The sequence below is a fragment of the Lepidochelys olivacea genome (assembly GCF_965140295.1).
Source record: "Lepidochelys olivacea isolate rLepOli2 genome assembly, chromosome: 18".
Classification (NCBI taxonomy): Eukaryota; Metazoa; Chordata; order Testudines; family Cheloniidae; genus Lepidochelys; species Lepidochelys olivacea.
The window spans coordinates 27,093,465-27,118,478 of record NC_140428.1 but is presented as its reverse complement, the minus strand read 5'-3'; the positions used below and the strand labels follow the sequence as shown (position 1 = coordinate 27,118,478).

General features: G+C 44.1%; 1 protein-coding gene across 2 annotated transcripts in view; it reads right to left on the bottom strand.

The window, feature by feature from the left end:
- Nucleotides 1-25,014, bottom strand: part of TP73 (tumor protein p73) — an 84,092-nt gene that overhangs the window by 45,314 nt on the left and 13,764 nt on the right. For both annotated transcript variants that reach the window (XM_084651492.1, XM_084651493.1), the window contains exons 2-3: nt 18,243-18,338; nt 16,248-16,371 (exon numbers count right to left, since the gene is read on the bottom strand). In XM_084651492.1, the coding sequence (XP_084507618.1) occupies nt 16,248-16,371; nt 18,243-18,301 (183 nt within the window). In that variant the 5' untranslated portion in view covers nt 18,302-18,338. The remainder of the gene's footprint in view (nt 1-16,247; nt 16,372-18,242; nt 18,339-25,014) is intronic.

The following is a 25,014-nucleotide window of genomic DNA, read 5'->3' as shown; positions in this document are numbered from 1 at the left end:
ACAGTTTTGATGCAGAGTGAAAATAAGATAATTGGCCGAATTTACCCTTATTTTGTGTGTACTGGGCCAGTTCCTGCCTTCTTATAAAGCTGGTTTTCAGCATCTGTTCTGAATTTCCATTGTCAAATATTTCCATTAACAGCTGATGTCTGTGACACTTCTGGGGTTACCAAGGTGTTCAGTGTGAATCACTATCATCTGATCACAGCATGAGAGAGCCTTATCTGTGCCCACCGGGGAAAATCCTCCAGTGCTCTGCTCCGGGCTCTGCAAGCCACACTCGTTCCCACTGCAGGCTAGCAATTTGCACATGCCACCTTGTTACACTCAAGTGCCCAGTCCCTCATCTTCTGGACACCCTCAATGTACACTGATCTGCTGCCTCTTCGGAAGCAGTGCACCCCCATCCACCAGCCTCCCCTCAGTTCAGGGCTCTCTTCAGCGCAAGGCACTGGGTCGTGTCCACAGTAAAATCAGATAGAAGTTTGTTTAGCACAGCTTAAGATAAAGATACAAAATCGATGCAAGTAAAAGGACTGGAACCACCAGGTTACAGTGTTACATAAAATATAAAATGCAGTCCAGAGCCTGTACTTATTAACCAGTTCCCTTCCAGTCTAATAAAGTATTTTTCACCCAGTGGTCAGTCCTAACAGCACTGGTCCAGTCCAGAGAGGTGGGATCCACTTTTCATGGGATGCTTCCGCTGGCGGAATGTCACCTCCGTAACAAGTAACATCTTGTGCCCTTGCTGCTTCTTCTTCTTCTTCTATGCAGCCCCAGACTTTTTGTCTCTTTTCATAATCAGTTCATTTACTTCAGCTCAGCCCTTGAGGGTCCCCTGTTCAGAATCTTTTGTTGGGTTTTTGTTTTTTTTTATTTGCCTTTGTAGATGCTCATGCCTGCATCTAGTCCAGACTGTAAACACAGGGCTGAGCTGGGTCAAAAGATGCTGATTATTCCCACTCTTGACTGAGTTAGCTGAGGTCCTCCCCACCTCAGGTGAGTTTCATCTCCAACAGTTTGGGACCATAGTATTCTACATTTTATATAGCTCTTAAAATATTTGCTGTACAAACCTCTCACAACAACCATGGCAATCAGATAGTTCTTAGCTTTTCCCCACTTTGGTGAGATATCGTGAAGCTGGTGAGACATAGGTGTAATTTGCCTGCCTGGGCATGATAGGGCATGTTTGGGCATGCCTGTGTCACAATGGCACAAGATGGAATTTGTTCTCCTCTATTTGGTAAATCCTATGGCCTTAAATATCATGTAAATGTAGCAGAACCACGCAGGGCAAAACAATAACTGACCTAATCCTACATCCAAAACTCAGACCAAAATCCAGCCTTTTTCTGAAGTTGAAAAAAAAAGCTCCAAAGATGTGAACTGTTTTTTTTAAAAAACATTTAGCATATTTTTTGGTGTCACCTGGGATCAGAGCAGAAATACATCAATTCTCCACTCAAACATTGCTCCTGTGGTGTTTCCTATTCAGATGCCGTCAGAACACTCTGGAAATCTCACAAATGAAAAAGCCTGTTCTCATGAGATTATCATTTTAATCTGAGAGAAGCTTGATCTATTACATGTAGAACCTAGTCTTTGGATAAACTGAGGACTTTCGCACTCTATGGCTGAACACTCTAGCAAAGTGACCATGAGACACATCTATTGAATTAAAGCACTGAATTTGTCTGAGATTTGCTCATGAAGAATCTTTACAGAATTTTCCCACCGTTTCCCCACTGTGATGTTTAATGGAAAGAGTTATACATTTTTTACCCATAATTCTATAGGGTTTTTTTCACGTGTTCTCTTATGGCAACTTCTCACATATTCTTGTCAACTGTACTAAGACCATGAACAGCCAAGAGAGTATTTGTAATAACTCCTACCAGCCTCCTCCCTATTTCACAGGGTCTCTTTTAGGTGAATATAATGATCCAAAAAGTGGCTCCATTTTTTTCACCGGTGGGACTGCAAAACCTGAGCTCATCCATACAACAGGAATAGCATAGGCTGCGCAAGCCTCATCCAGAGAGCGTCCTGCACACGTGTTCCAAGACACCTCTGAAGGAACCATGTCCAGGGAACAGACTACTATTCCAGTCTCCCTACATTCACGCCTTTCACCCAGTTCCGGCCAAGTCTGTCTCCTTGGCCATCCATCCCTCGGTATTTCTGCTCAGGCAGTCTGCTGCTATCTGAACTCAGAGCACAGAGGCCACCAAACTGCCCTCAGACTGGTAATTATTGTCACTCACCCCCAGCCTCACTGACCCAGCAACCCAGATGTGAAAATCACCATCTGTCTTTACCCTGAACCATCCAGTCTTCCATTGCTGAGGCCATTGCAAGCTGTTCTCAAACCAACCCCTTTGCTCTGGGAGAAAGAACTGTCCCTGCCGTCACACATCATGGCTCACAGTGTATAATGGCACTTGGAAATGTACATGTGTTAAACAACAAGTTGTTAAATGTATTGTTTTTTAAAGCATGATTTCACATGACAAACGGGCACAGCTCTTCACACTCCTCCTCCCCCCAAATGAAGTCAGTCTGAAATGCTCGCAACTAACCAGATTTCAGACTCAAGAGACATGTTTTAACTTGGGAACCTAACCTCACCCAAAGGAAAGTTACGGGTTTACAGTATAATCGTTTAAAAAAAAAAAGCTATCAAGCTTTTCCAAGTAAGACCTCCAGTTCTCTACGTCTCCCACAAGATCGTCAGGATTCTGTGACTAACTGATGGAATGTCAAACAAGATCTAACTTGCGTTTGCAAATACATCCCTCTTCTCCCCTTAAATATGTGTATGAAACCCTCTGTCTGTTTCTCCTGCTGTATAGTTTGCCTCAGATAAACAAGAACCTCATGAACTATCCATAATTCCAGAAATAATCACAAGAAACTTCATTTAAACTGTTATCAAAATATACCTGGAAAACAGTCCACAAAGCCCATGATGGCATGTTCAGCCAGATAAGCACAGAGCTGCTGATTTCTTACTACTCTAGGAGTAATAAAATGAACTGCAAGATAAGATCCTGCCAGAAACATTCATCGCCAAATAAGAAAATCAAATCTATTTTCGCAGGAACAAACAGAAAGTAACTGGTTTACACTGATGAACCAACATACTACTTTTTCGGATTCTCATTCTGTACATAAAAATTCATCCTTCAAAAATAATAGCAATGTGTGTTCTGATCGTCAGGGACAAAGAATAAAGTGTGTGTTGGTCCACTAGTTATCTCCTGAAAAGTGGGAAATAAACATGCATCATTTCCCGTCTTGACAATTTCTGTTTCCACGGAGTCAAGAGCTCTGCAGACTGCAGAAAGCCAGAATCCAGTGGAAATGTTTGCTGCAAAAGTCGACAAAAATAGGAAGAGTTCTTAAACAGTGTAGCGAGTTTACCATGGTTAGATTCAGGACCCCTGGGCTCAGGATATCCAGCCCTATCACAGATTCTCCATGTGACTATGTGACATAGCCTTCTGGGCCTCACTTTACCCATAAGTAACATGTCCAGTCATGGGAATGGGGGAGCAGCAGCAAGCTACCACAGCCTATAGCTCCCCCAACCCCTACGTCCCCCACTGGGAAAGCCAAGCCCACCTTTTACCCACCATGGCCACAGCCAGCTGACCTGACCTCTCCTGTGCAGGGGGTGACTTTGGACCAACTTCCTGAGCATCCCTCCTGAAACACTTCCTGCAGGTGAAGAAGTGAGGGTGGAGGAAGAGAAGACAACCCTATGCCTCCCCCTCTACCCTCAAGGCTGCTCCTTTAGGGAGGGGGCTCACAATCTGCTCCCTTTCTCACAAAGATACTGCCCGTCTTGCTCCTACGAAGGCTGCCACCCCAGCACCAGGTTCCCTGCTCCCCAGAGGACTTATGAGCAATTGGAATGAAATGCATAGGAGAGGGAATCCTTTCTACCCATCCATCCCCATCACAGTAGTATCTGAATAAAGCCTTTCAGCTTTGGGCCATACATCATGGTCTCGGGAATCATTTTTCCTTTGGGCAATATTTTATTTGTGTTATTATTATTATTATTATTATTTATTATTTATTTATTCTTTGCCTTTCCATAGTGTCTAAGACCAGTCATAGACCAATGCCTCATTGTACTAGGTGCTGGACAAACACATGGCAAAAGGACAGTCCCTACATATAGTACTCTCTGAGTCAGCCACTACCTGCAAGTAAGCTACTCTCCCATCAATGTGCAAAGCATTGAACCTGTAGCACAAGTCCCTTGCATGAATCGTTGCCAGGAGAAAGGACCCAACATCTACCAGTGTGAATGTTCCCACACAATTTTAGTGTAGTAGGTGTGATCGGTTCTAAATAAGAGCACAATGAAACAGCGGCTTTCTGATCTAGGACGAGCTTTTCTCGGGCCAGGATATTTTGCAGGAGATGGACACGCAACAAAATTACTGTTGGTGTTTCAAAATACCCCACAACGAGGGGTAAGATACTGAACTTGAAAAGCACCCGCTGTGTATGCTCTATAAGTGCTTTCAGAAGGATGTTTGCTGCCCCTTTAGATTCATTACACGCAACAATAATGTGCAACTATTTACAATACAACATCCACTCCAGCCAGCTGTCCCAGCATGTGCAGTGCCTGAGTGCAAGAAGAATGTACAACGTGTAGATAAATCAGAAGTGAGCCACTGCCATGAGCACCGATGCTTAGAGTGTGAGAGACATTCTTCTTTTCAAAAGACAACAGCCTCTGATAAAAGTAAACCCCTCTATTTGTGAAAACGAAAGCTTCGTGCCCAGCAACCTAAGTGATCATCGGTACATTGAACCAGACACACCATCCATTTAAAATTCACATTCCTACCCAAAAATTTGTTCCCTATAATTGTTACAGAAACATTGCAGATTATAGAACGAAGGGCTGGATTCTGCCACTATTATTCATATTGAGGAGTACTCTAATCTGTGAGCAGTCCCACTGAAACTATTTACAATTGTAATTGTTGGGGTGGGGAATTGTTTGAGAGATGGGGATTGTGGCAAGCTATTTTAAATTGATGCACTTAGGCTACATTTTTAATTTCTGTCCAGGGCGAATAAAGCATAGAGATGGGTTCTCTTTTTAGCACTCCTATAAACTGACATAATTAAATTAAATAAATTAAATCAATACAAAGTCAAATTACATGCAGTGTGAGTAAAGGTGCCAAAACATAGTCCATAGAGATTAGTCAAAAGTATTTCCCTCACCCCTTTTTTCCCCCACTATGTTTTCTCTGTGCGTTTAAAAGCACTTTGGGTACAGACAGTTTCCCTGTTTCCCTGTATAGCTGATTTCCCCTGGCAATTGTGTGAACTTGTTACAAAGCAACAGGAGAAAGAAACAAGATTATTTTTAAAAATAGGAAATTGTGGTTGTAAATCCCCAAATGTCAGCAGTGGGCTTCAGGGGCAGCTGTCATACCCAAAATGATTTTAACTCCTTTTTTGAGAATGATTAGATTGCAAGTTGGTGGTGTCCCTTTAAAAGAAAAATCCACATGTAAACATTAAAAAGAAATATCATTGTAATAATGGCACACAGAGTAACGGAATTACAATACAAAACCAAGCCACCATATGTGGAAACAGAAACAAGCAATTCAATAATTTCAACCAAGAACTGCAACACTGTTTCACTCTATATGTATGATTATTCATCAATAAATACAAAAAGAAAACTACCCTCAGAAAAAAATTCTTTGTTATTTAAAAAGGAAATGCATTTGGGGAGAGATCTCTTTCCTTCACCTTGTATATTCATTAAGGACGCTCTTGCCTCATATATCCTGAATACCAGAACAGCAAAAACAAAATCTGTAGACTAAAACAGCATCATATAGTTTATAGACCATGCTGAAAATGTATATATGAGAATCCATGTCCAGTGCTAATTGTCATAATCTCCCAGCCCCTTTAATCTGCAGAAGGAAACCTGTTTGGGGACACAAACACACACAGCATTACAGAGATGCAAGTGTTCCCGTGGTTTCTGCAAATGAGCAAGTCCCAAATGAAGGATACACCAATGCCTTGGTGCTGCCGGAGCTAAGAAGTTTGAAGACAGACTGTTTCTTTAAATTGTAGCTCAGAGCTGTAGTTAGTTAAAGATACGGGAGAAACCACAATGCAGGGTATAGAGGCTTGTACAGATGTATTCATGGGGGACTCAGGAGCTTCAAACAGCTACCTCAGCCGGAGATTTAAATCACATTGAAGATTTTGCAAAGCACAACACATATCTTAGATATAAAGAGAGTGCAGCAGAGACCTGCCAACTAAGTAGACAACATTTTAACCACCCCATCCTGAAGTAGAATCTGGCGAAATTTCCTTTTGCAACATTCTGGAGTTGCACATGAAGTCGCAACCTGCCTGATGATCAGAACAGATGAGTGCCTCCTGGTGCTAAAAACAACATGATCTGTGCATGTGCAGAAGAGCACATAAGCAAGCATCCATCCAACTTCCGTTCTACATCAGCACCTTCTTGCACTGGGTCACCCTGCCTGAATGAAGACTGAATCTCACGCGTGGCATTTCTCACATAGCAACAGGCGCAAAACTCAAGAAAACAAGAATGCGAGTGCAATATTCTGCAAAGCCTTTTGTCTTGGGCGGGGGGGGGGGAGGACATTCCCTTTGGAGGAAAAATAATAAATCAAATGCTGTTCAGAAAAGGTAGCACCTACCGTGGTGTAATGCTGCATTGGGTCGCTAATATACAGCATTTTAGTCTTCTTGGAATTTAAAAACAACTAGGAACTTTCCCGCCACAGGAGTCATGAGGTCACGGGAGGATGGAAAAAATAAAGAGGGTATTAATCGACATACGATAATGGAACGTAAAGACAAGGGCAAGTGACTAGGGAGAGGCAGCGCCGGGGATGCTGGGCTGGCTACCTGTCTGCAGTTTGTTGGCTTTCTCGCTTTTTCCATCTCCCTTAGTTCTGTCATCTGCATCTAACAACAAAACTCAGGCCCACCCCTTTCTCTCCCTCATGACTATTCATTAAAACACAGGCAGGCTGAGGCTTGCCCAATGATGTATTGGACTGTACCAAATGTCCCTACCAAGGGGGAGTTTGAGGGTCCTTCTCCATAATTAAATTCAGCTGGATTTAATTCCAAAAAGCTGCTTGTAGAGGATCAATGGAGCTAAAAGCCATTTGAACTGCACCTTTTATCAGTAGAATAAGGCAACTAGATTTGCACTGATGAGTGCATGAAGTGACTTTGGGATAACTCAAATACTGTGTTTGTGGAGCTGGGCAAATGTAGACATTGACCTTTATTCTATCTAATCAATCTATCTATCTATCTATCCCCATAAACCCCATCCATCCATCTATCTATCTATCCATCCATCCCCATAAACCCCATCCATCCATCCATCCATCTATCCCCATAAACCCCATCCATCCATCCATCCATCTATCCCCATAAACCCCATCCATCCATCCATCCATCCATCCACCCATCCATCCATCCATCCCCGTAAACCCCATCCATCCATCCATCCATCCATCCCCGTAAACCCCATCCATCCATCCATCCATCTATCTATCTATCTATCCACATAAACCCCATCCATCCATCCATTCATCCATCTATCTATCCCCATAAACCCCATCCATCTATCCCCATAAACCCCATCCATCTATCCCCATAAACCGCATCCATCCATCCATCCATCCCCATAAACCCCATCCATCCATCCATCCATCCATCCATCTATCTATCCCCATAAACCCCATCCATCTATCCCCATAAACCCCATCCATCCATCCATCTATCTATCCCCATAAACCCCATCCATCCATCTATCCCGATAAACCCCATCCATCCATTCTTCTATCCCCATAAACCCCATCCATCCTTCCATCCATCTATCCCCATAAACCCCATCCATCCATCTATCCCCATAAACCCCATCCATCCATCCATCCCCATAAACCCCATCCATCCATCCATCCATCTATCCCCATAAACCCCATCCATCCATCCATCTCTCTATCTATCCCCATAAACTCCATCCATCCATCTCTCTATCTTTCTATCTATCTATCTATCCCCATAAACCCCATCCATCCATCCATCCATCTATCCCCATAAACCCCATCCATCCATCCCCATAAACCCCATCCATCCCCATAAACCCCATCCATCCATCCATCCATCCCCATAAACCCCATCCATCCATCCATCCATCCCCATATATCCCATCCATCCATCCATCCCCATATATCCCATCCATCCATCCATCCATCTATCTATCCCCATAAACCCCATCTATCCATCCATCTATCCATCTATCTATCCCCATAAACCCCATCCATCCATCTAGCTAGCTATCTCTCCGCATAAACCCCATCCATCCATCCATCTATCTACCTATCTATCTATGACAGGTTTCAGAGTAACAGCCGTGTTAGTCTGTATTCGCAAAAAGAAAAGGAGGACTTGTGGCACCTTAGAGACTAACCAATTTATTTGAGCATAAGCTTTCGTGAGCTAAAGCTTCCGATGAAGTGAGCTGTAGCTCACGAAAGCTTATGCTCAAATAAATTGGTTAGTCTCTAAGGTGCCACAAGTACTCCTTTTCTTTTTGCTATCTATCTATCTGTCCATCTATTCCCATAAACCCCATCTATCTATGTATCCATCCCCATAAACCCCATCTATCTATCTATCTATCTATCTATCTATCTATCTATCTATCTATCTATCTATCTATCTATCCCCATAAACCCCATCTATCTATCTATCTATCTATCTATCTATCTATCCCCATAAACCCCATCTATCTATCTATCTATCTATCTATCTATCTATCTATCTATCTATCTATCTATCCCCATAAACCCCATCTATCTATCTATCTATCTATCTATCTATCTATCTATCCCCATAAACCCCATCTATCTATCTATCTATCTATCTATCTATCTATCTATCTATCTATCTATCTATCTATCTATCTATCCCCATAAACCCCATCTATCTATCTATCTATCTATCTATCTATCTATCTATCTATCTATCTATCTATCCCCATAAACCCCATCTATCTATCTATCTATCTATCTATCTATCTATCTATCTATCTATCCCCATAAACCCCATCTATCTATCTATCTATCTATCTATCTATCTATCTATCTATCTATCCCCATAAACCCCATCTATCTATCTATCTATCTATCTATCTATCTATCTATCCCCATAAACCCCATCTATCTATCTATCTATCTATCTATCTATCTATCTATCCCCATAAACCCCATCTATCTATCTATCTATCTATCTATCTATCTATCTATCTATCTATCTATCTATCTATCTATCTATCCCCATAAACCCCATCTATCTATCTATCTATCTATCTATCTATCTATCTATCCCCATAAACCCCATCTATCTATCTATCTATCTATCTATCTATCTATCTATCTATCTATCTATCTATCCCCATAAACCCCATCTATCTATCTATCTATCTATCTATCTATCTATCTATCTATCTATCTATCTATCTATCTATCCCCATAAACCCCATCTATCTATCTATCTATCTATCTATCTATCTATCTATCTATCTATCCCCATAAACCCCATCTATCTATCTATCTATCTATCTATCTATCTATCTATCTATCCCCATAAACCCCATCTATCTATCTATCTATCTATCCCCATAAACCCCATAAACCCCATCTATCTATCTATCTATCTATCTATCTATCTATCTATCTATCTATCTATCTATCTATCTATCTATCTATCTATCCCCATAAACCCCATCTATCTATCTATCTATCTATCTATCTATCTATCTATCTATCTATCTATCTATCTATCTATCTATCTATCCCCATAAACCCCATCTATCTATCTATCTATCTATCTATCTATCTATCTATCCCCATAAACCCCATCTATCTATCTATCTATCTATCTATCTATCTATCTATCTATCTATCTATCTATCTATCTATCTATCCATCCCCATAAACCCCATCTATCTATCAATCTATCGATCCCATGATTCTGATATATGGCGGGGTTGTTTTTAGTTTCCTCCTAAGGTCTGTTATCCATATGACATCAACAGGGTTTCCTTCTTTTACTCTTGAAGAACTGGAGTTGATAAGAAGTACAATGCAGAAAGAGGCATACTTAGCTCACAGGTTTACTGTTCACTATGTCTAGGAAAACATCTCCGAAGGAATAAAGTGGGATGACATCATTATCTCTTACAGATAAAAGAGCAGATTGCCTTTAGTGGATCAGTAGGGAAGTTCCCAGAATGTAGTCACACAAATGTCCCCACGTTGCAATCCATGCTAAATAGTAACTCATGATCCACTAACCAAAACTACAAGATAATATTGAGAGGAAAAGCGAACACATGATTCACTAGTTTGGAAGTTCTTGTCAGTTCAGAGCCACAGAGCAGCCAGTTGATCGGCGGCTGATTTCCTGGGTTTTCTCTCCACCAATAACTCAACGTTTCCTCCCCCATATCTGTTCTTATGTCATTGGATTGCCTCTTTTCAAGGAGAGATGATCTACCTATTCTTAACAAGCCTGAAAAACACCAAGACTTCCCTCTAGTAAGCTACATTGCAACACTGTTAATCAATTCTCTTCCAACATGAAATCGGACTATAAGATTCCTTCACATCAAATGCAGCTTGTGAATTATCATGATGACAACAGTCTCACCTACCAACCTCCCAGAAAATACATTTAAAAAATAATCTTAGGCACAAACAACTCTTTGGCTGGAGGCAAATGCAGTGACATTCACCCTCTGAACCATGTTTTGGATTGACAGATTTCTGCCCTACCTTGGGGTTGTGACTTTGGAATTTCCAATTTTTGAGGACTGATGAAAATCCCGGCTGGTAGTGAGGGGCTTCAGAGGTGCTGTTAGGTCTGACTTCAAGAGAAGTTAGTTGACAGGATGGTCCAGGAACAGCTCATGAGAGCCAGAGGCCAATAACATAGAAGCAAATGGTGGGAGTGGGGGGTATTTTTAGCTGGAGAGGAGGAGAGTGGAAGTAGACACAGGCAGATGGATAGTGTAACTGTCCATAGCAAGGATGTCAGAGTCCCTGATTAGTGATCCTAGCAGAGTGGAGAAGAGTGGTGCTGGTTCCTTGAATAGATTGTGTCTGCTCCACTATCTCTGCAAACATTACGTTTGGGAGACATTTGCAGCAGTGGCCTCTACCTGGTGCTTCAAAAGGAGGTGAAAAATTCACAATATATTTGGCAATTCTGCCCGTGGGGCCCAGGTTGGGTGACCAGACAGCAAGTGTGAAAAATCGGGACGGGGTGGGGGGTAATAGGAGCTTATATAAGAAAAAGCCCCAAATATCGGGACTGTCCCTATAAAATCAGGACATCTGGTCACCCTAGGCCCAGGTGATCAGCTTACAGCCTGAAGCGTGAGATCCGTCGACCTCTGTTTTAGCATGTATAGCCGCAGATGTGCCTAGGTCATAATATTATCCAACCCTTAATCCAGCTGTAGCATTTAACTCTATGCCACACCACTCACATGGCCTAATTAGGCATCTCTTCACACTAAGAAGATTTGTATCTCCTTGCCTGGTAGCTCCTGGACTTTTTAAACGTGAAACTCCGCCTTTAAAATAAGTGTTGTTATTAACCGGCAATCCCAAGAGTACTATCAGCCTCACCCGCCCCCCCCAGGAATTGCGGCAGAGCAAGATTCACCCAGGGAGGTATCAATTAATAGCCCAACAGCTCTGAATAATTGCAGAAAATCAATGCTGTGGCCAAAGAGGCCCCATGTCTTTTCTGTTTTCATCCAGTAATTCATTTTCTTTTACTGATAGCTAACGATTACTGTGACATCAGCTTTGAGTGATTTTAAACCCGCAATAATATTGCTGTGATCACGAAGAAAACCTGCTTTTTCCCACCTGACTGACGCCTACGCTAGAGATCCCAATGCCCAGCGCGATGCAGTACAACACCACACAATGGCAGGATTCGAGAGAGATGCGGTAGGAATCCTGGATTCTAAAAGCTGCTTCTGGCTGGAACATGATCAAAGTCAGGGGAACTATGCAGGTTCCAGGAGTGTCAGAGACAGCCAAGGGTGGGACAAATTGGTCTGGATAAAAAGAGAACTTTACCAGAAACTTCTTCCCATCCTAGAAACAAACCTGAACCAAATCTGTGTGCAGATTTGAAGAACGGTGGGTAATTCCCTTCCCTCAACAACACAACCCTGCCGCAGGTCCTCACTTCTGTCAGGACTGGAATCAGAAACAGCACACCCGTGTAGGAAAGGCCGCCCTGGTGGCACTTCTGATCTGGCTGCACTCAGGATGTGAGAAATCTCCTGACATGCCTGTTCCCAGGACATTTCTAGACCACAGAAAAGCAGAGAAATATCCAAATGCTTCGAGGCTTATGCAGACTCAACTTTCAAGCCTTTAGAGTTTTACTGTATATGAGCCATGAATTGCAGTAGTTGTACATATCGGGAAAATACAGAACATTTCCTAATTTGTTTAGCATTTCTTAGTTTCATATTCAAAAATCTTTGGTGCATTAAGTAGCTCTGTCTATCAAACCTGTGCACAAACCAAAAGTCTAACAATGTCATAAATTGCAAGGAATCTTTGCTGTGCATACAACTAAACCCTGGAAAGCTAGTCACTGACAGGTCTGCCACAAACACCCGCTTACACAATCTTTTTTAGATGTGCGGTAGCTCCAGAATTAGCCTGCTCTACTCCTGAGAGATGGGAGTGCCTGGCACTCTGAGCCAGCTGCCCACGAGACGCCTTCATGAGACACACTTTACGCCTGGCTAGACATCATAATAGAGCTATATCTCAGTATCCTTGGAGGCTTCTCAATCCCATCAGGAACACGGGGTAGAAAGAAAGCCACAGCCCCTTGCAGTTGCCCCTTGGTTTGAGACAGATGGTTTTCTGAATGGATGGGAATTTTTAATACACGGTGGGTCATATTTTCAAAAGATGGCACAACCCCCCAGGTCATGAAGTAAAGAAGCACCATTACCCCTCTTCTGCAGATGCCTAGGCCAAGGCACCGTTTTTAAGTGACCTGCCACGGGTCACAAAGCAAATCAGTGGCAGAGCTAGCTGTAAAACCCTGGAGCCCTGGCTACTGTAACCACAAAACTATACTGCTTCCCTGAGAAATGTCTCTAAACCTCATGAGCACTTTGCCTCAAAAAAAAAGAACTAACAGCCACCTCCTTTACTCAACACATATGCCACCTTTATTTCAGGCCGAAAGGATCATATGCCTGTGCATTTATTTTTATACGTGTGAGCCTGCTACACATTTTAGTGGTGACAGATAGTACCAGCTGGACTCATCGCATCCTGAGCTAAGAAATATAATGTACAGTCCCAAAGCTGGGCCAGTATAAATGTTTACTAACGGCTCATTCGATCAAACTAGTGCTAACATGCACTGGCAGGTAGCTACACCCTCTACACATGCTCCCCAGTTCTAAGCCAGAACGCTAGGAATCCTACATGCTCATCAGCCCCTGGCATGTGTCCTGCAGTATGGTGTGGGCAGTAGGATGCCCCCCCTCAGCAGCAATAATAGGTTGCATGGAATTCACACTTGGCCCGGCTTATGTTACAGCAGGAATAACGAGAAGGGAGGCCGCGGCCAAAAGGCTGGGGCAGAGCCACAATTAGCATTTCGCTGTCCACCTGATCCGTCTGCCAGGCAGACAAAGGCTGCAGAGAAGAGGGAAAGAGGCCCACAGAGGAGGGAAAAGTGCAGATGGAAGGAGACTCTCAGGACTTTTAGGAGGGAAGCTGGAGGTTTGAGGAGGGAGATTTAATAAATGGACAGGAGTTCTGAGCACTTGCCTGTGTGCTTAACGTTAAAGAGGGGACGTTCCCAGGAGACCAAACCTGTTTGACAGGGAAGTTTTGACATACTAATCGCTGCAAACCGCGCATCAGAGCGGCCCAGACATATGGAGCGAACAGTTCTAATCTAGACAGGTCAGAGCTATTCTGTGTGTGTTTTCTTATGAATAATAATGCTTTGCGCTTCTCAACACCTCTGTGAGGACATGAGGGGGCTGCCATTCGGGCTGACAGATGCAGGGACTCAGGCACAGAGAGGGGAAGTGACTTGGTCAAGAACATGTATAGGACCCAGATCTCCTCTCCTCCTAAAGCAGGGCTGAGGTGTGAAGAGCATAAGTAAAGTATCCGAAACCATGTGAGTGTCTCACGGTCTGTGCAAAGAGTGGTTGGAGGTTCTTGTTCCAGAGGAGGGAAGGAGAGCCTGTGCTGTGTCCCAGCGAGGGCCACGACAATAAAGAGGGAAACATTCTGATCCCTCCGGAGCTCTCAGCCAGCGGGAAGCAGCTCATGCTCACTTCCCGCAGCAGCGGCACACGTAACCATCCCATTAACACTAGTGGGGGCCGTGTGAGCGAAGGTTTGCCTGAACCAGCCCTGCTTTCAGGCTCTGCAGAGCAGTACGTGGGTGAGTGGACAGCGTGGGGGAAAACAGACCTATTGAGCGATCAATATCCAGGCAGTGGATCCGAATGCTAGAAAGAACACGCTGTCCCAACTACACAGGTTTTCAATCACGAGATAAACTGGACTGCACAAGCCCTTGTGCCTGCATTAGCCCAGGAAGTATGATCTGGAGACCGTCTGAGGCCCAGGGCAGGCATTCCCTGCATACACTAGGACAGCTGGCTCTGGTGCCTTTTGTAAAAGAGTAACATTAAAAAAAAAATTGCATATTATGGACCAGTGATGCCGGCAACTTTATGAGAGGAACTTGCTGAGAATACAGAGTTGGTGCTTTTTAAACCTCGACTCAACAAATGAATTTACTTTATTCTAGCCATTGTTGTGAAGGTTCCTAATAACAAAATGAAGGGTCTGATCTTACAAAAACCTTACTCACCTGAGTAACTTCACCAGCTACTCGCATGAGTTAGGCTGAGCTCATATGAGTAAAGATATGCCATCTTGGGCCTTAATTTTGGTGAGCCATGGAAAAATTCCCTGTAAACTGCCATTGTCAGAAACAGCCAGAAAATCAGAGAGCAAAGCCCACCTCAGGCTAGGAAGCTTCTGTTTTATTTTGCTTTCTCCCCATTTAGAATCAATCACGTCCAATAAATATTTAAAACCCTTTCTCCCTGATAGACGTAGCATCTCTTTTCCAAGCTCTAACTGAGAGACTATGCAGGGAGCCCCCCAAAGTACTAAGAACTCAATCTTGCTTCCCTAAGAGCCAGGGCAAAGCTCCTCCTGACTGCAGTGGGAGCTGGAGTGGGCCGTCGCCGAGTTATGCCTGTAGCATAGCTTACAAATGACTTTTACCACTCAGCATGTTTGTACTTGAACAATTATAGGGTATGTATGTTGTTAAATGGTACTTGCCCAGCTCTCCACCTTCATTTTATCCAGGAGCCTGTGTCTGGCGTGTTCAAGCGAGCAGAGGCATGAAGCAAAGATCTCAATGCAGCTACTATGACTAGAGCGCTTTAAACTATTCCAACTGCAACAGCACCTCCCTCTGAGCTCCACCGCCTTCTTGTCTCTGGGGTTTCATTTTAGCATGTTGCTCCCACGTGGGATACTTTAGGGCATGGGGCAATAACAATAGCTGCTCCTGCTGACTATATGGATGTGGGGAGTCCTTCATCAAGTGGCCAGAGTTGCTCTGTGTTTTAGCCGGACATTTCTACAGACAAGACTCAAACAGGGACCACCATGGTCTATGGAAAGCACCTCTGCCAGGTGACACAAGAGAGAGCCACCCCGGGGTCAAGCCGACAGAAGCTGTACTGAGATGATCGCTACTCCATGTCTTACCAGGACACTAACCCACGTGCTGTTCTGGACAATCCAGTGAAACTTATTAATAAGGGACTGCTATTTTCCTGGATATTGTATGAGGTGGCTGCAAAATGCAGTACAATTAATATGGAGGAGCCCTGCTTATTCCATTCACCCATACAATGGCTTTTGGCCAGCACTGAATTTGTTTGGCTTATGAGCCAGTAACACAGAAATAATCGCCTCCATATCCCGCTAGCAGACCCTTGAGCCATCCAGTACCCCAGGAGGGAAACAACCTTTTATTTAAAATTACTATCTTTCTTGTAACCTGAATGTACTCACCATGACTGATTCATTCATACTCCTCATCTGGAAGACATCCATTGTGACTTCAGTTTGGTTAGACACCTCACTGCTTCCTGAATGACTGGATGGAGGGAGATCAAAATAGGTGCTGTCCGGTTCCCTGAGAAAAGGAGATGACATGTCTTCAGCTCCCCCATGCAGCTTTCATCAATCCCACCCAATAGCTTGGCTTTCCCTTGAACTTTGACCCCTCCAACCTTTTGTTTTCCCAGGACAGGGCTGCCCCCTTTGAGCACATTTTACTTAGACAAATTGCTGGACAAACACAGCATAAGACTCAGAGGACTTAGAAGCTGCTTGTCACTCAATAGCGATCGATTAGCCAGGCAGAGCATTTCTTCCTTCTGGGAATGGCTTTAAGTTATAGAACAGCTTGGAGGAGAATATGAAATGGAACACACTCCTCCTTCCCTATTTGATCAGGATGCTAAGTATAGAGGCCAGAGAGGTTGCCAAAGCCTTGGTGCCATTAGAAAATGCAGAGTATTTAACTTTGGAATGCTCGTTTCTTAATCAGGCAGACCCTGAGTGGTGTAAGGAAGTCAGGCCTGAGAGAGAACCAATACATTAGGAGTGGGTCTTACCTGATCCATCCAGCCATGGGCCTGTCCCTCACATCCACCTCTCCTGCTAAGCAGGGGCCCTACCCAATGCCCATTAACACCAATGGAAAACCTTCCCATTGGCACTGGATCCCTGTGCAGTACTGTCCAGGGCTCTCTGGCAGCACGACTCCTTTGGAGCCACATGAACAGGGATGCCTCATGGCAGCAGCTGCACCCAGGGATCCCAAGTGGGGCTATGAAGGAAAGATAATGCAGCCCAGGACTGAACACTCTTGTCTGACTAACCTGTGTGGGGCTAGAGGCGGACAACGTGTATCCCTCTTGCCCTGCCAATCTCCACCCACTTGCCCCGGTGTGGAATCTGGACCACACAGGGAGGACTCCAGGGTCTTGAGTGGAAAGACAATGTCACAGAGAGACCTGAGCTACCCTGCCCCACAGGAGCGGGGAGAGCCATGTGTAGAGAGCACAATCCCTTGTGAAGACTGGCAAACTCTCCCAGCCGCCATGTCAGCTAGAACAACCCAAACTAGCCCATGCTAGCTTCCTGCAGCAGCACTGTGTGAACCAGCCCTGCTTTAATTCTCTTCAGTCCAGTACATGGGTCAGTGGAGTGTGTGTGTGGGAACCCTACAAAGGGTTGAAACAGGCGGGTAAGTCTCTATGAATAGATGCAGGCAGGAGAACAAAGCTGGCACAAGCTTGGCTGCTTCCATCTCAGCAGAACTTAAGTCCCTTTGGGTGTCACATCTTCCTAATTTCTTTTGACTTTAAATGAGCACTTCCAAATAGTCCCCTCCAAACAGTAAAGTTTGCTACAGCAAGAGGAAGTGCCTGGGCGTTGACCTTCAATCAGTAAGGGGGAGAACAAATTCGAGCTGTGCTGTAGTTATTTTTTGCAGCATTCTGAAACACACCCTTGCATTCATGGTGCAGATCTAGAGCATTAGCGCTGGGGGGGAGGCAGCGGGGGGAAGGTTCAAAAGCAGCCACTAAAACAGGAGGCCAAATTTTGGGTGTCCAGATTTTTGCATGTGCAAGCTATGGACCAGATGCTGTGAGGTGATGGGTGGTTTCTTGTTCAAGATGTTCCACGATCTTTGCTCTCACTGAGTTGTCTTACATCAGGACCTCCACTGATGCAAGGAGATTGGGCTGGTAAAATGTAGACTGAGCTGACAAATCTGAGCTTTTTTGCAAGCAAAAATCTGAACATGAAAAATACATGCATGAAAACATGGGCATGCAAAACGGGGCTTGCAGCTTAAGAGACTGGGTAGAGGTACCCATAAAAATGTTTCCCTTTTAAGTGTTCCTCAACAATATGAGTCACTAAGCATTAAACAGTGATGGACCAATTATTTCCCAGAGTGAGTTTTAGCACAAATGGTCAAGTAGCACTTACAGTGTGCTCCAGAGATGTTCAAATGTCGTTCCTTCATCAGCTGGAGAAGACTGGGACATCTTCACAGAGGGGGAGTCTGACAGAGGATAAATCACTCTGGGCCCAAAGAAAAACAGCATCATTAGTGTTGCCACAATGCATATAATCATAATAGCCTGTACTTACATAGCACCTTTCAGCCGCAGGTTCTCTAAGTGCTTTCCAAAGTGTATATACAGGGGTGTGCTCTGTGCATGCAGAGGGGTGGAACAGACGATCAAATTGTTCTTTCCCAGTTCTTTATTTCCTGGGCCTCGACAGTGAATCTCATGTATAATTAAATCAAGATACAGTAAACTCAGTTTAAGATAAAGTAGATTGAAAGTCCCATATTGAGCCATTGTATCACATTGCATGTGGATAACAGTGGCCTCTAATTTTAGGAGGGGAAATAGAGGATCCCACTGTATATAACCGATTGCTGAAAATCCCCCACCCTCTGGTTTCTCGCTCGCTCCCAGTTTTGCTATGTGACAGCCCCTGGTGGAGTACAGCACTCTCAGACGCGCCCGGGGAGCTCACATGTAGCTCCCCAGTGATGTGGCACTTGGAACCAGATCTCCGTAGGACTCATTACATTGAAATGTTGCCACTTCCTCTCCTGCCAGCACTGTAATCTAGTCCCAAATCTGGCAGAGCTCAGGCCTCTAGAGGTCGTCAGCGTGTGAAAGAAAGAATTAGGAGCTGCTTTTCCCGTTTGTTTGGCACCGCCAAACCCTACAAGCCCAGGCCTGTTCAGTATGGGTCACCAAGAGAAGGGGGGAGGAGGGAGAAGCAATCTGTCACTTCATCCAGCCTTTGGGTCCTTATTCAGCAAGATCATGTGAGACTCCCAGAAGGTTTCCGAATGGAGGGTTTCACTATGTATTCCGCCGAAGGACCCACCTGAGGCTGCTCTGTCCCAGGGACGCTGCTTTGTTATGATTTAGCACTTGAGTACAAGGCAGCAGGACTTGGCTACAGCACTGGCCAGAGACAATAAATTGCTTGCAATGGGGGCACCCAAACTTTACCCATCTGAGGGCTGCCTTGCTATAATCCAGTGGCAGTTTGCACAGGAAAGAGGAGATTGCATCCACCTTCATGCTGAATAGTGAAGTATGGAGAGCAAAGACTACAGGCCCCAGCATGCAGTGTTCCATCTCAACCTGAGAAAGATGGCATCCCCTCTCCTAAATGCCTGCTAGTAAAGTCTGAGAGCAAAATCTGGCTCTGTGTCTGTGAACCTTTCATTCATCTAGATGTCATTTCAAAGAGCCAAGACATTCAACCCACCCGGAGTGAGGGGCTGGAAATTCGAAAGGACAGGGAATGCTTTCTCTTCTTGGAGCTAGATCCTCCACTAGTGTAAATCGACATAGCTTCACCGAAGCCAATGGAGCTAAGCTGATTTATGGAGCTATGCCCTTAAAGTGCAGTGGGGCTTTCTGATAAAGCTAAAATAAATAGTGTTAGGGCATGAAATGTAAAACCAGGCTGATGAGATGCTATTCTCAAACTTCTGCTTGAAACTATCCTTGTGTTTTTAAATTAATGCTGCACATTATATTTAAATTAATGCTGCACATGGTCAGTCATATGGAAGTGCCAGATCCCAGAGAATTGTACCAAAATTGTATATTTTTAGGCACGCTCCACTCTACTAGGACAATGAGTTGCAATCAGCAATGCCTTGCTTTCTCTCAGTAGAATACCAAAGCCCACAGATACCAGTGGTGGGCACAGCATAAGAACCAGAGTAGAACAGAATAGACCATTACCAGCAATAGAAAGGAAAGGATGAGCTGTGCCAATGTTTCCATATAAACCAATTTTACTGTCACTTTAAGAAACAAACAACTCTGAAAAGCTCAGCACTAACTGATTAATCAAACGTGTTTTGCTGGGTTGAAAATGATAAAACACAGCCAATAATTTACAGACAGGGACTCTCCAAAGCATTTATAGTAGAGATTCCATGCATGGGGGCCCTATGCTGCGACTAGAAATTAATATAATTAGTTACCATCTGCTAGCTCTTCAGCGGCCTACAGTAGGAAATAAACTGAGGCCATAGTAGAGTTCCCAATGAACTCATCATCATTGACACTAATTGGCTCCCTCACTGACAGTCTCAACAGAGAAGCCAAGGCCTGGATGAGCCAGGGAGACTAAGGGCCAGATCCAAAGTCAACGGAAATCAATGGAAAAACTCCCACTGATTTCAATGGGCTCTGGGTCAGACCCTGACTGCCTTACTCCTGGGTGGTCCAGAGCAGGGTTGAGGCTCCGTGGTGAGGATATGATGGGGAGGTTGCTTTACCTCTGCCCATGCCACACCTGATCTCTAGAGAAAGAGATCGCCAGTCTCCCGGGTTGTCAGCCTGTCTCCTTTCATCAGCACAAAATCAACTTCCGGTTTTAAAGAGAGAAAGCAAGCAGTGAAGCAGTGGAAATGTTCCTTCGGCAGCCCTCTGGCTGCTGGGGCTTTCCCAATGGGGCTGTATTTCCGGAGATGTCAACACCGTTCAGTTTGCTTCTAAATATACCGAAAACTCGGAAGGGACTGAGGTACAGTGGGTGCTTGGATTCCAACCCATCTCTAATAAACACTGGCTCCATGACTCCCATTTGAGAAGGTTACAATAAACTTTGTTAAAGGGTCAACTGTTGCTTCAGGCAGCCCTCTTAGCCAGTGGTGTGCTCTGTAGACAATTATTCCTTGTACTCATCTCAGCCCGAACCGTCTGACTACTCATTTCCATTAAAGACCACTTACAGTTGGGAATATCATTTGCAAACATATTCACTAAATATTTGTTGCATTTTTCTCATAATTATTATTCACCCAACCTGAGTTACAAATGTCATTGCCTTCAAAATTTTCCTTTCAAATTCAAACAAATATTAATTAATAATTTTTGCACTGATCAGCAAGTGCAGTAAAAACACAATGGAATCAGACACAATCTCACAACACAGCTCTTTGAATCTGGGCTCCCTGTTTTGAGCACAGGCTCTGCTCCCACCATCACATGTCTGGGTTTGGGGGTAACCACAGGAGTCCAGAGTTTACAAAGCTCTCCTTAGACTAGATAATATTTTGTATATATGACTATGGGAGTTACTACATGTGAGTCATAGCAAATGTAACATGAAAACATTAATATCCTTTTGAAAGCCAACCCTGTCCTCATGCAGCCCTCTAAAAAAGTTTACATGTGTTAAGCCAAAAATATTATCAAAAGCAATTTGATCTCCAAATGCTCCTGCAATTCTAATGCTAATGAGCTCATTCAAAGGAACATCTCCAAACTTGTATCAGATTGTTTTTAACCTTAACTAGCAGGAGCAGAATGTACTGTTCTTTATTAGACACTGTTCAACAGCAATAAGCTATAATAAAAACATTCTTAGGAATCACTTTTGTAAAGCTTTTCTCCATTAATATTAATCCTTCTATAGCACTACTCACTCAGGGATTACAAAGTGTTCTGCCAGTATTAATTTAGCCTCATAACTCTCCTGTCAAGAAGGTAAAGTTTAATATGCCCAATATACAGATGGGTAAACTGAGGTACAGAGAAGAAAAATGAGTCTCCTCCACTCACAGTACAAGTGAGCGGTGAAGCCAGAACCCAGCTGTCTGGAGTTTTATTTGTCAAGGTATTTAGAATCATAGAATCATAGAATCATAGACTATCAGGGTTGGAAGGGACCTCAGGAGGTCATCTAGTCCAACCCCCTGCTCAAAGCAGGACCAATCCCCAATTAAATCATCCCAGCCAGGGCTTTGTCAAGCCTGACCTTAAAAACTTCTAAGGAAGGAGACTCTACCACCTCCCTAGGCCTCTCCCACCCAACACCTCGGCACCTCACAAATATGAATAAATGTATCACGTTATAAGCTGCATGTGAGTATTCTTATCTCTGCTTCACAGATGGGGAGCTGATGCACAGAGAGATCACATGACCTGCCCAGGGCCACACGCAGAAAGTCTGTGGCAGAATCAGTACTTGTCATTTGAATCCCAGCCCAGTGCCATGACGACAAAAACCATCCTCAGTCCCAGGCTGAGCACCATGCTCACTCCTCCAGAGAACATTTTCTCACAGGTAGTTGTTGACAGACCTCATATTCTCAGCAGCCCATTTGTGGGATGTGTTCGGCAGGTGCATTTATCAGCCCTGTGTTTTCTGGTGCTTCCAGCAAGCAGAAGGTGACTATCAGTGGCCTCATGCTATCCTTTGTGATGATCGTCAAAGTCACGTTCTTACCATGTGACTAGCGTCCGCGTAGGAAAGCACCATGACCCAGAGTCAGTTTGTGTAAAGCCTAGGGGCTTACATGTAAACTAGCGTCGAGTAGGAGACTCCTAGGCGACATTGCAAGGTCAGCAATCTTAAAAGGGAACATCATGAAACCAGGAGGCGCACTGGTATTGTCCTTCAATTGCCCTCAGGGAAGTAATGGACTCAGTACTCCCCCAGAGCTCCCCTCCAAAGCAAAGGATTCGAAAGCCCTCTGCATGGGAAAGACAAAGCATTTATAGGGCTGAAAGGAAGCATAAGGTAACGGCTCAGGAAGAGAAAGAGGACGTGTCAATACGGTGCTTTAATCCTCACCAGAGTAAACTTTAGTCTGTACTAGCATGTCACACACTAACTGGCTCATGTGTATTCTACTGGTACGCACTAAAAGTCCCTAGTGCTTTTAACCTAATAACGTAGGGTCCACCTCGACCAGTCAGTGTGCGACATGCTAGTGCGGACAAAAATTTACACCCCTCTGGTGTGGATTAAAGCACTGTGTAGACATGCCCAGAGGTACAACAGACAAAACACAGCAGGGTTTACTGGGTGGGGAGAAAACTGTCCTAAGACCACTAACAGTCTCATTGTATGGCCAAGACAATGAAATGAAGTGTCAGGATTTATTTTACACTGTGGTTTTCTTTGTAGTTTAACAAAATATGGTGATCAGTCTGAAGTAATTCCCTCAATCCCCATGTCCATAATACCCACCACCCACCAAAATGCCTGCACATTAAAAAAATCTAAACTGATCTTGATTAAACACTTAGATTGTTTATACCAAATTTTCAAACAGAGGGCTCAGACTTCACCTGGAGATTCTGTGCACACATGCGGTGACTGGTAAATGTGCGCATAAAATGCACATTTGTGAATGCAAAATTAATACACTCCCACAAAAGTATCAGAGTGTGCAGTACTCATTGTGCACATACAGTTATATTTTCCCATGTGCTCTCACAGACCTTACAGTGAAAAATTAGGCCCTGCTTTGCAAACTATAGATCTGTGAGCATATGGGCAAATCTCAACTGTTTCAGACAATGGGATGCTATTAGAAAGTAGGCAATGCACCAAAGAGATTTTCCTTATTAGTTTCAACATTGGATCACTTTCGACAACATGTTGGGGATCAGCTGCCAGAACTCTGGCAGTCCTGACTGTCAGCCAGGGTGAGTAGAGAAACTCAGCTTTGGTGGGGCCTGGCATGATTCCAATGGTAGCCTTTGACAGCATGCTTGGATTTGCTGCAAGTCACTACAAGCCGCTATGTAACATAGGCATGCCTAGACGTGCCCAGACATGTCCAGGCAGGCATATTACAACTATGTCTGACCAGGTTCTCGATACTTCACCAAAGTGGGGGTGGTGTGTGTGCTCTCTGGCAAAAGGTAAGAATAGCTAATTGTCATGGTTATTGTGAGAGGTTTGTATGGGTCATATATTAAGAGCTGTGTAGAATATTATGTTCCAAAATTGTTGGAGATGACACATGTCACCTAAGGCAGGGTGGGCCTCAGCTAACTCAATGAGTGAGAACAATCAATATCGTTCAACTCAGCCCAGCCCTGAGTTTACAGTCTGGACCAGATGCAGGCCTGAGCATTGACAAAGACAAAGAAAACTCAAGAAAAGTCACTGACTAGGGGCCCTCAGGGCTGAGCTGAAGTTAATGAAAGGCCCTGATTATGAAAAGAGACAATAAGTCTGAGGCTGTATAGAAGAAGAAGAAGAAGGAGAAGGAGAAAGAGCACAACACATTATCCACTACGGAGGTGATGCTCTGCCAACCTGAGTGTTCCATGAAAAGTGGATCTCACCTCTATGGACTGGACCAGTGCTGTAAGGATTGTCCATTGGGTGAGAAATACCTTATTGGATTGGATGGGAACTGGTTAATAAGTACAGGCTCTCAACTACATTTTAAATTTTGTGTAACACCGTAACCTGGTGGTTCCAGTCCTTTTACTTGCATCGATTTTGGATCTTTATCTTAAGCTATGCGAAATAAACTTCTATCTGGTTTTATTGGGGACATGACCCAGTGCCTTGCGCTGAAGAGAGCACTGAGCTGAGGGGAGGCTGGTGGACGGGGGTGCACTGCTTCCAGGGGGGCGATGAATCTGTGTGCCTTGCAGGTGTTCAGAAGACAAAGGACTGGGCACTCGAGTGTAACAAGGTGGTGTGTGTGAATTGCTACCCTGCAGTGGGAATGAGCGGGGCTCGCAGAGCCTGGAGCAGAGCACTTGTGCTGTCAGTGGCTGGTGGAGTTGGAAGGATTTCCCGTGGTGGGCTCAGATAAGTCTCTCTCATGCTGTGAGCAGGAGGTAGTGTAGTGATCCAGCGTCATACCCTGTAAATCTATATTTTCAAGGTCATTTCCAAATCCAGACATAAATGTTCAGGGAGCACGGGCTTGATCACTGTGCCCCACGGATTC